We start from the raw sequence: 11,189 nt of genomic DNA, 5'->3' as shown, positions 1-11,189 counted from the left end.
TAGATAGATAGATGATAGATAGATAGATATGCAGAGATGAGAGATGGTGATAGAGAGAGAGACAGACAAAGAGAGAGAGAGATACAGAGATGAGAGAGAGATGGTGATAGAGAGAGGGAGATGCAGAGATGAGAGAGATGGTGATAGATAGATAGAGAGACAGACAGACAGACAGACAGACAGAGAGATACAGAGATGAGAGAGAGAGATGGTGATAGAGAGAGATGCAGAGATGACAGACAGACAGAGATGAGAGAGAGATGGTGATAGATAGAGAGAGAGATGCAGAGATGAGAGAGAGAGATGGCATGTAGGTAGGTAGGTAGGTAGATGATAGATAGATAGATAGATAGATAGATAGATAGATAGATAGATAGATAGATAGATAGATAGATAGATAGATAGATATGCAGAGATGAGAGATGGTGATAGAGAGAGAGACAGACAAAGAGAGAGAGAGATACAGAGATGAGAGAGAGATGGTGATAGAGAGAGTGAGATGCAGAGATGAGAGAGATGGTGATAGATAGATAGACAGACAGACAGACAGACAGAGAGATACAGAGATGAGAGAGAGAGATGGTGATAGAGAGAGATGCAGAGATGACAGACAGACAGAGATGAGAGAGAGATGGTGATAGATAGAGAGAGAGATGCAGAGATGAGAGAGAGAGATGGCATGTAGGTAGGTAGGTAGGTAGATGATAGATAGATAGATAGATAGATAGATAGATAGATAGATAGATAGATATGCAGAGATGAGAGATGGTGATAGAGAGAGAGACAGACAAAGAGAGAGAGAGATACAGAGATGAGAGAGAGATGGTGATAGAGAGAGTGAGATGCAGAGATGAGAGAGATGGTGATAGATAGATAGACAGACAGACAGACAGACAGAGAGATACAGAGATGAGAGAGAGAGATGGTGATAGAGAGAGATGCAGAGATGACAGACAGACAGAGATGAGAGAGAGATGGTGATAGATAGAGAGAGAGATGCAGAGATGAGAGAGAGAGATGGCATGTAGGTAGGTAGGTAGGTAGATGATAGATAGATAGATAGATAGATAGATAGATAGATAGATAGATAGATAGATAGATGTAGATATAAATATATAGTTATGTTTCTGTGCAGCATAATGTACATATAATTCTTATATACACCTATATCTTTAAATATTTATATAACAAAATATTATTATATTTTGCAGCCGTCTCATAACCAAGGACTGACAGGGAAACCGTCCTTAAGTGCCTGCCATCACCCATCGTTTAACTCAGGCTCACCACCACAAACCATAACCGTGATTTGGGGGGGGTGGGCTCACAAAGTGGCAGCTGAAGACGCCAGGAATTCCAAGCAGACGGGCGCAAGGTGTGAAGCGTGAAACGTGGCACTTCCTTACCTTGGCAGGTTTTACGATCCGGCGCCAGTCGGTAGCCCGGGTGGCATTCGCAACGCGCCAGCCCGTTGTGGTTGTGGCATTTGTGCATGCAGGCTCCATTGTGGGTGGCGCATGGATTCCTCACTGGGAGGCAGGGGAAACTGACATTAGCTGCAATACTTGGATTTAACTCTGGTTTAACTCTGGTTTAAGTCTAACCGAGGGTCCCTCCCTGAGTGGCCTTGCCATGCCACGCGCCTCCCAGTTAAACAAGCCAGGTTTGGTGGCTTAACAGGCAGGAGCCAGACCAGAATCAGAATCCCTAAGTGTGCTAAACCATGGTTTGTTTATTGCAAATTATTCAACTCAATTGCACTGCCCGATTTTGCAATCTTCTTTTCTCCATCCTGTTGCCGATCCACATTTGGGACAATTTGCAACCCTTTTGTAGAACTGGGTGTGCGTACCTCTGTGTGTGTTTGTGTGTAGCGGTGTGGGTGTGTTTGTGTAGCTTTCCTCCCAAGGAACCCGGAGGAGAAAAGCGTGGTGCCAAGAAATGCACTCCTTACAACAAAGGGAATCCACGTTTAATTTTACACGTTGTGTTTGCGGCGAAAAAATGAAGAGGAACATGTAATTAAAAAAAAAACACATTAGACTCTGCAGAGACCCTACCAAAAGGACACCAAGAACGAGCGGGAAGGGAGCACCAGCTCGTCCGCTTTAAATATTTGCCTTCATCATTCTAGTCCTCAATGCACTGCAGTGATTTTGTCTCTGTCTATCCGGCAGAGGGGAACGACTATAAATCTAAAAAGAATGATGGCTTCGCAAAACCAAGCAGATGTGTAACATTGACCCATATATCGTTTTATTATTATTATTATTAGGTTTTGGGGGGGGCTTCGAGAGGTTTTTTTTTGGGGGGGGAAGACTCACCCACGCAATGTTTGCCATCCTCTTTCAGCTGGTAATTCGGCCGGCATTGGCATCGGTGGTGGGAGAAGCTGAGCTGCACGCAATCGTGTTCGCAACCTCCGTTGTTGATGGCACAGGGGTTGCCAGCTAGAGAGAGGGAGTTTTTTTTTAAAAAAGGGTTACCCAGGTAGAAGTCCAACCGGTGCAGCCACAGCTCCACACCAGCCAGGCGGGAGTCCAACAGGTGGATCCATGCATAACAAGCAGAGGCTTCTGTTTGCCCTCGGTGGGAGATGGGAGTCCCAGAGCAATAAAACCCATTTCTTTAAATCCACGTCACAAGGAAGCCGAGCCTTTACTTGTTCAAAGAATTTTAACAGTAGAAAAACAGTGTTCCAACAGAGTTTCTCATAACTGGGTGGACTTCAACTCCCAGAATTCCCCAGCCAACCCTGCGCTAGCCAGGAATTCTGGGAGTTGGTCCACCTATCTTAAAGTTATCTTCCTTCCTTCCCCTTTCCTTCCCTTTTTCCTTTTCTTCCTTCCTTCCTTCCATCCTTCCAGCTTTATTATTCTGCAAGGACCCTTCCAACTCTTTTATTCTGTATTTCCTCCCTTCCTTCCTTCCTTCCTTCCTTCCTTCCTTCCCTTCCCTTCCCTTTTTCCTTTTCTCCCTTCCTTCCATCCGTCCATCCTTCCTTCCAGCTTTATTATTCTGCAACGACCCTTCCAACTCTTTTATTCTGTATTTCCTCCCTTCCTTCCTTCCTTCCTTACCTTCCCTTTTTCCTTTTCTCCCTTCCTTCCATCCGTCCATCCTTCCTTCCAGCTTTATTATTCTGCAAGGACCCTTCCAACTCTTTTATTCTGTATTTCCTTCCTTCCTTCCTTCCTTCCTTCCTTCCTTCCTTCCTTCCTTCCTTCCTTCCTTCTCTGTTATTCTCTAAGGACACTTCCAACTTTTATTCTGTATTTCCTTCCTTCCCTTCCCTTCTTCTTTTTCTCCCTTCATTCCTTTTTTCTTCTTTTTTCTTCCTTCCCTCCCTCCTTCTTTCTCTTTCTTTTCTTTTTCTTTCTTTAATTCCTTTCCTCCTTTCTTTCGTTTTCATTTTCTTTCATTTATTTTCTTCTTTCACTTTCTTTCTTTCTTTGTTTCTTTCATTCTTTTTTTCATTTTCTTTCGTTTAGCTATTTTCTTCTTTCTCTTTCTTTCATTTTATTTTCTTTCTTTCTTTTTTCCTTCCTTCCTTCCTTCCTTTTTCTTTCCTCAGATGTGGCCAAAAGCCAAATTTGAACCATGCGAAACTAGAAGCATTTGTAGCCCAAATCTTTATCGCTCCCCTCTTCTGATCCACAACCAGTCGCTTTCACACAACCCTCCCCTTGTGTGTTTGCATGTCAGATGTTTCTAAAATCGTGATAGACAAAAAAAAATAACCTGCTAAACTCCCAACGATCCACTCACTATAAACCGCAGAATAAAATGATAATAAATTCAACACAAGCTAGCAAAACTCCCCTTTGCTTTTGACCTCTTGCAAAAATGCCACTTCTGCGAGTAGACAAACTCGAAATTTTAGACGTGGTACAAATCCATGCATTAAATTGCAGCTAGGAAAGGTTTTGGGTTTTTTTCTGAATTGAATTCCAATATGGGATTTGTTTTTAAAGATATCGGGTTATTTGAAAACATGGAAGCCTTCCCACAATTAGATTAGCCGTTCTTCCATTGAAGGGCCCAAAACGGGGAAAAAAAGAGAGATTTTACATCAATAAAAATCAGGCGGGCATCGAAGAAATTAAAAACAATCGAAGTTGTCACCCGTGGCAGTGAAAAACAGAAGATTTGGCAAAGATTCGGTGTTTTTCCGTCTTAAATTTAGACTTTAGGCTGCTTTTGTCTCCTGAAATGTTGCAGCTTTCCCACTGGATAATTTCTCTACATCCCCCACCCCGAAAAAAGATGCTCACCCCATCTGAACCTCGACGTTTTTTCCCCAAAGTGCGTTGGCCAAAATGTATGCATTTCGTTTGCGTTGACCGCGACACTAAGGAAATTCCAACCCGGGACACATAATGAGGACCAGAAGTTTTGGCTTGGCAAGAGATTAAAAGAAAAACAACAACCAGACAGACTGAGAATGGAAGCTGAAGAGGGGGAGGGAGGGCAGAAAAATCAGGACTGATCGACATTGAATGTCTTGATTTGGGACTGTCGCTTTTTAGCCAAAATTCAGGCGAAGGAAGGCAAAAACCTCACATCCGTTCAGATTTCTTCCTTCGGGAAAAGGTGTTATTGGGTTAGGAGCCAGGAGAGTGAGCTTTTAACCTCCCCTCTGCCACAAAAACTTTCCTTTGCTTTCTACCTTTTCCTTTTGTCCTTCCTTCCTTCCATTCTTTCCTCCCTCGTTCCCTTTTCTCCCTTTCTTCCCTCCCTCTGTCCCTCCCTCCCTCCCTTGCTTCCTCTTTCCCTCTTTTTCCTTCCTTTCTCCCTCCATCCTTCCCTCTTTCCTCTCTTTCTTTTTCTCTTTCCTCCATCTATCCCTCCCCTCCCCTTTTCTCTCTTCTCTCCTTCCTTCCTCCATTCTTCCCTCCTTCCTCCCTTCTTTCCTTTTCTCTCTTTCCTCTTTATACCTCCTCCCTTTTTTCTCCTCTCCTTCCTTCCTCCATTCTTCCCTTCTTCCTCTCTTCTTTCCTTTTCTCACTTTCCTCCACTTATCCCTCCCTTTTTCTCTCTTCTCTCCTTCCTCCATTCTTCTCTCCTTCTTCTCCCCTTTTCTTTTTCCTCCTTCTATCCCTCCCCCTCCCTTTTTCTCTTCTCTCCTTCCTTCCTTCCCTGATTCTTCCCTCCTTCCTCTCTTCTTTCTTTTTCTCTCTTTCCTCTATTTACCCCTCCCCTCTCCCTTTTTCTCTCTTCTCTCCTTCCTCCATTCTTCTCTCCTTCTTCTCCCCTTTTCTTTTTCCTCCTTCTATCCCTCCCCCCTCCCTTTTTCTCTTCTCTCCTTCCTCCCTCCCTCCTTTCTTCTTTCCTTCTCTCTCTCTCTTTTTCTTTCTCTCTCTCTTTCTTTCTTTCTCTCTTTCTTTCTCGGTACCCCCCCTCTGTTCTTTGCTTAGCAGGCTACAGCGAAGCTGACTGGGAGCAAAAATGGACACCCCCCCCCCACTCCTGCTTTTCTAGAGAATCTGTAGTTTAAAAAAAATACTTTAAAAGTTAAAAAAAAAAGTTCCAAAGCTCAGCTGCGCAATGTGCGATTGTCGAAAGAGATTTTTAAAAACTTTTTAAAGTATTTTTTTGCTACCGGTTTGGGCGAATTGGTCCGAACCGGTAGCATTTCACCCCTGCTACCCATCCCTTCTAACCATGGTTCGAGTTCTCCCATGCGCACTCCGAAGGAAGAGATTCCATACGCAAAGCAGCAGCCACGAGGCCTTAACAAGAGACGGCCTCCCTCCCTCCGTGGGATTTTCCCATCATGCCTTGCAGGAGATGCTCGGAAGACCGTGCCGAGACTCACGGAGACACGTCCTGCCGTCCGCGTGGAGACGAAACTTTGGCTGGCACTCGCAGTGATAGCTCCCCGGGGTGTTGACGCATCTGTGCTGGCAGCCCCCGTTGTGAGTTTGGCACTCGTCAACCTCTGGAAAGGAAACAAGATGGAAGCGGGACAAAAACTCCGCTCGGCAGCCGCGCCGGCCAGCTCCCCACTCCGCACGTGATTGTCTCTGGTGTCAAACGCCAGAGAAAACCTCACAAAACAAAACAAGGGGGGAGGGGGGGAATAGGAGGAATTCCACAGCATCTTTTCCAAACGAGAAATCTTAAATTCTTCTATTTTTGAATAGGGAATCGAGTCCGCACGTTACAAAAAAACCATATTGAGGCTTTGGAAAAAGCTGATTAATTGATTGATTGATTGATTGATTGAAATGGTCCAGGGTCTCCTGCTTGAGCAGGGGGTTGGACTAGAAGACCTCCAAGGTCCCTTCCATCTCTATTCTGATTGATAGATTGAAATGGTTTAGGTCTCATGCTTGAGTAGGGGGTTGGACTAGAAGACCTCCAAGGTCCCTTCCAGCTCTATTCTGATTGATGGATTCAAATGGCCTGGGGTCTCCTGCTTGAGCAGGGGGCTGGACTAGAAGACCTCCAAGGTCCCTTCCAGTTCTATTCTCATTGATTGATCGATTGATTGATTGAAATGGTCTAGGATCTCCTGCTTGAGTAGGGGGCTGGACTAGAAGACCTCCAAAGTCCCTTCCACACCTCTGGCAAAATGGACATGGCCATTGGATTCGGAGCTGGTTGGTATGGTTAGGAGGTGGCCTTACGTACATTTTCGTGGTAATTCGCAGATCTATTCTGATTGATATATTTCTCCTTTGGAGAATAAAAAATGCTACCAGATTCTTGATTTTTTTTTTTTTTTGCTACTGCTAAGAAATGTCGCCACCGAGAATGTCCATCCAGAATCTAGGAACACAGTTCCAGTTACAAGCAAGATGGATGTCTAGCCAGAAATTATTTGTATTTTATTTTTTTTTAACTTGGCCTACTATGAAAAACAACGAGCTTGGGGAAAACCGTCTGGATTAATTTTGTGCCCCGTCCATAAAATAAATTTCCAAGTCTATATATATATATATATATTTTGCTCTGCCAATTTGGGTCAATTCCAAAATTCTACAATGTTGTCAACTCTCTTGGGCTTCTTTTTGGGGGGTGGGGGTGGGTCCCCTTTCCGTAGATTAGCTACAAAAAATTTAAAAAACTTTTTTTGTAAGTTTAAAAAAAAAGAAAGCTAACAACAATAGCAAATATTCTAAACAGTAAACAAACCCAATCTCAGAAAACATAACAAATGACATACTGTGGTTTAAGTCACGCTTGTTCGTGTCGGTTTGTTGAGGAGGCCAAACGGGTGAATTATAAATTGTGAACGTATTTAAGGTTTTAGAAGTACGGTTTGCACTACATTAACCCAGCATTGTTTGGGGACATATTTTTGCAACCCTCGCATAAATCTATTAATTTGGCTTTCGGCACCAAGGAAAATTGGCAAACGTGGAGAAATGAGGAGGGGGGGAAAGAAAAGAAATGCATAGCTTCCAAATCAAAACTCTGGAATACGCAGAAATGGAGAAGGAAGATGACAAAATTATGAACGGTGGCAAAATTGACTTCCTTGATTAAAGAAAGAATATTAATTATATTTATTAGTGACTCGAAGGCCCTTAGGGAGTTTTTTGCTGGGGGGGGGGAATGAACTTATGATGTGTGGCTTTAGGGTTTAATCAGGGTAGATTATTGGGGGGGGATTGTGTTGTAATTCGAGAAATATAAATGGGATTGCTGTTAAGAAGACTGGAAGTCATCTCTTTATTTTCTTTCCTTCTCTCTTCCTTCCTTTAATTCATTTCTCTCCCTCCCTTCCTATACTTCCTTCCTTCCTCCCTCTTTTCTTTTTTCTTTTTCCTTCCTTTTCTCTCCCTCCCTTTCCTTCCTTCCCTTCTTCCTCTCTCTCCTTGCCTCTTTACTTTGTTTCCCCCTCCCTCCCTTCCTTTATTCTACTTTGCCCTTCTTCCTTCCCTCCTTTTCATTTTCCTTCCTTCTCCTTCCTTCCAATCTTCCTTCTCTTCCTTCTACTTTCCCCTTTTCCTCTTTCCCTTCTTTCCTTCCTTCTCTCCCTCCTTCTCTACTGTCTATCCTTTTTTCCTTCTCCCCTTCTCTACTATCCATCCTTCCTTCCTCCTTCCCTCCCTTCTTCCTCCCTTCCTTCTCTTACTTTCCCCTTCTTTTCCTTCCAATCTTCCTTCTCTTCTTTCTCCTTTCCCCTTTTCCTCCTTCCCTTCTTTCCTTCCTTCTCTCCCTCCTTCTCTACTGTCTATCCTTTTTTCCTTCTCCCCTTCTCTACTATCCATCCTTCCTTCCTCCTTCCCTCCCTTCTTCCTCCCTTCCTCCTCTTACTTTCCCCTTCTTTTCCTTCCAATCTTCCTTCTCTTCCTTCTCCTTTCCCCTTTTCCTCCTTCCCTTCTTTCCTTCCTTCTCCCTCCCTCCCTTTTTCTCTACTGTCCATCCTTCTTTGCTCCCGCCCTCCCTTCTTCCTTCCTTCCTTCTCCTTTGCCCTTCTTCCTTCCTTTTCATCTTCCTTACTTCTTACTTTCCCCTTTTCCTTCTTTCCTTCCTTCCAACCTTTCTTCTCTTCCTTCTACTTTTCCCTTTTCCTCCTTCCCTTCTTTCCTTCCTTCTCTCCCTCGCTCCTTCTCTACTGTCCATCCTTTTTCTTCTTTCCTTCCTTCTCCCGCCCTCCCTTTTTCTCTACTGTCCATTCTTCTTTCCTCCTGCCCTCCCTTCTTCCTTCCTTCCTTTTCCTTTTGCCCTCCTTCCTTCCTTCCTTCCTATCTTCCCTCTCTTCCTTCTACTTTCCCCTTTTACTCCCTTCCTTCTTTCCTTCCTTATCTCCCTCCTTCTCTACTGTCTATCCTTCTTTCCTCCCTCCCTCCCTCCCTCCTTCCTTCCTTCTGTCTTTCCTTCCTCCCTGCCTCCTCTTTTATCCTTCATTCTTCCCTCCTTCTCCTTTCCCTTCCCTTTGCTTTCTTTGGAAAAAAAATTAGGATCACTTATTAAAGAAAAGGAAACTGAGCATCCTTGGATGGATTGGGGTTTTTTTTTTCCCCCAACAGGAAACCGTGCAAAAACATTCTTTAGTTGATCAATTTTGTTCCTTCTTTGTTTCTGCGCCGACACATCTAGTTAAAAACAGCAAACTGTGGTGTGTTTCCTCCTTTCTGTTTTGTTTAGCTCCCCACGCTGCCCCACAACTGGAATTGAACATCTGGCTTGCTGCCCCACTTGGCTGCCCGCCTGCCCGCCCTGTCTCTTGCCAAGTGTCTCCTTTCAAACCCAAATCAAGGAAGGCGTTCCAGTCCACCGAAAGTTAAGGTTTTGCATCCTGCAGGGAAATATTTGCCTTCGTCTTCTCCAAAGACACTTTGGAAGTTCTGGGTTTGTTCGTTTTTTTTTTTTTTAAATCCCCTTTTCCCATCTCTAGCTTCGGGTGGCAAAAATGAGCGGGAGGGACCCGCGAGGGCATCTAGTCCAACCCCCCCTCAGGCGGCCTGGAATGAAAGAGGAATTTTCTCACAATTTAAGCAGTGGGCACAACTTGCCGCCAGAAGTTGTGAATGCTCCAACATTGGAGGTTTTTAAGAAGAGATTGGACTGACATTTGTACAGAAAGGCATAGGGTTTCCTGCCTGAGCAGGGGGTTGGACTAGAAGACCTCCAAGGTCCCTTCCAGCTCTTGTTACTCTCTAATTCTATAATCCCAAATCAATGAATCAGTGGAACAACTTGCCACCAGAGGTTGTGAAAGCTCCATCAGTGGAGGTTTTTAAGAAAAGGCCAGTCAACTGTTTGTCTGAAAAGGTCTAAAGTCTCCTGCCTGAGCAGGGGGTTGGACTAGAAGACCTCCAAGGTCCCTTCCAACTCTGTTATTCTCTAATTCTATAATCCCAAATTAGTTGGTGGAACAACTTGCCTCCAGAAGTTGTGAATGTTCCAAAATTGGAGCTTTTTAAGAAGAGATTGGACAACCAATTGAGTTGAAGGGTCTCCTGCTTGAGCAGGGGGTTAGACTAGAAGACCTCCAAGGTCCCTTCCAACTCTGTTATTCTCTAATTCTATAATCCCAAATTAGTTGGTGGAACAACTTGCCTCCAAAAGTTGTGAATGCTCCAAAATTGGAGCTTTTTAAGGAGAGATTGGACAACCAATTGAATTGAAGGGTCTCCTGCTTGAGCAGGGGGTTGGACTAGAAGACCTCCAAGGTCCCTTCCAACTCTTGTTATTCTCTAATTCTATGATCCCAAATTAATCGGTGGAACGGCTTGCCTCCAAAATTGGAGCTTTTGAAGAAGAGACCGGCAACCTTTTGAACTGAATAGTCTAGGGTCTCCTGCTCGAGCAGGGGGTTGGACTAGACGACCTCCAAGGTCCCTTCCCCGCTCTGTTCTTGTCTTAGTCTGTAAGCACAGCCCGCTCGGTGTCTTTGTTACCCGCTAGTTTTCCCGCAGGAGCTCACTCACCTGGCCTGCTCTCCGAGCGTCCCCCGCCGTCCCCCGCCTGCCCCCGATAGCAGGGGAGGCAGTTCCTCCAGAGGTACCGATAGTGAAGTGCGGAAGCCGGGGGGCGCCCCCCAATCCAGACCACCAGCCACCAAAGCACCAACGCGCGAAGCCCCTCCGCTCTTCCTCGCATCTTGCAAATACCGTGTCTTATCCTGCAGCGTTGTAAAAAGCAACAACAAAATCCTTTTTCAGCCACTGAGCGAGGCGGCCAACACGACGTCCATCCTCTCCTCTTCACGGTTGCAGCCCCCTCCCCTCACTGCATGCCTTCTTCACCTCCCCCCCTCCTCTCAAAAAAAAAACCTCCCCCCCCAAAAAACCCACCCAACCATGTCAAAATTTGCTAGTTTTGCAACGCCTAAACGCTGCGATTTGGACGTAACTTGGTCCCTTTTGCGAGTTAAATTAATATATATGAAACTCTTCTCTCTCACACACACAAGCCCCCTCCTCATCCTCTCCCTACCTCGCACATATTTTCGGTTGCGTGCACCGCACACACGAAAGACAGGAATCCTTTTTTGGCTGATGGACGGAGGGAGGTCTTTACGCATTCTTGGGCTGCGTCCAATCTCACTTCTTGGCCATGTCAACATTCAAAGGGGGATGGAAATCTGGGGAGGGGGGTGAAGGGGAGTGATGGGGGGGGAGAGGAGGTGTTGGATTGGGGGACGGAGAGGCACACACACAGGCTCAACGGTAACAACAGCTCTTTAGTAAGTACAACAAGTGAGAACCGTCCAGCGAAGGTTGGAGTCT

At 45.0% G+C, this 11,189-nt stretch overlaps 1 protein-coding gene across 1 annotated transcript; it reads right to left on the bottom strand.

Annotated features, from left to right (window-relative positions):
* Positions 1-1,406: 1,406 nt before the first annotated feature.
* On the bottom strand, positions 1,407-10,934 carry LOC309382418 (uncharacterized protein; the record flags this gene model as incomplete). The annotated part of the gene is made up of 5 exons (XM_081971938.1): positions 10,897-10,934; positions 10,389-10,582; positions 5,819-5,941; positions 2,325-2,450; positions 1,407-1,529 (listed from the first exon to the last, which is right to left on the bottom strand). Coding segments are annotated over exons 2-5 (544 nt in total), but the record flags the coding sequence as incomplete, so codon positions are not given.
* Positions 10,935-11,189: the final 255 nt, after the last annotated feature.

This window comes from Natrix helvetica, assembly GCF_964273705.1.
Source record: "Natrix helvetica genome assembly, contig: HAP1_SCAFFOLD_431, whole genome shotgun sequence".
NCBI lineage: Eukaryota > Metazoa > Chordata > Lepidosauria > Squamata > Natricidae > Natrix > Natrix helvetica.
The sequence above is the reverse complement of the archived record's forward strand: the minus strand, read 5'-3'. Positions and strand labels throughout refer to the sequence as shown.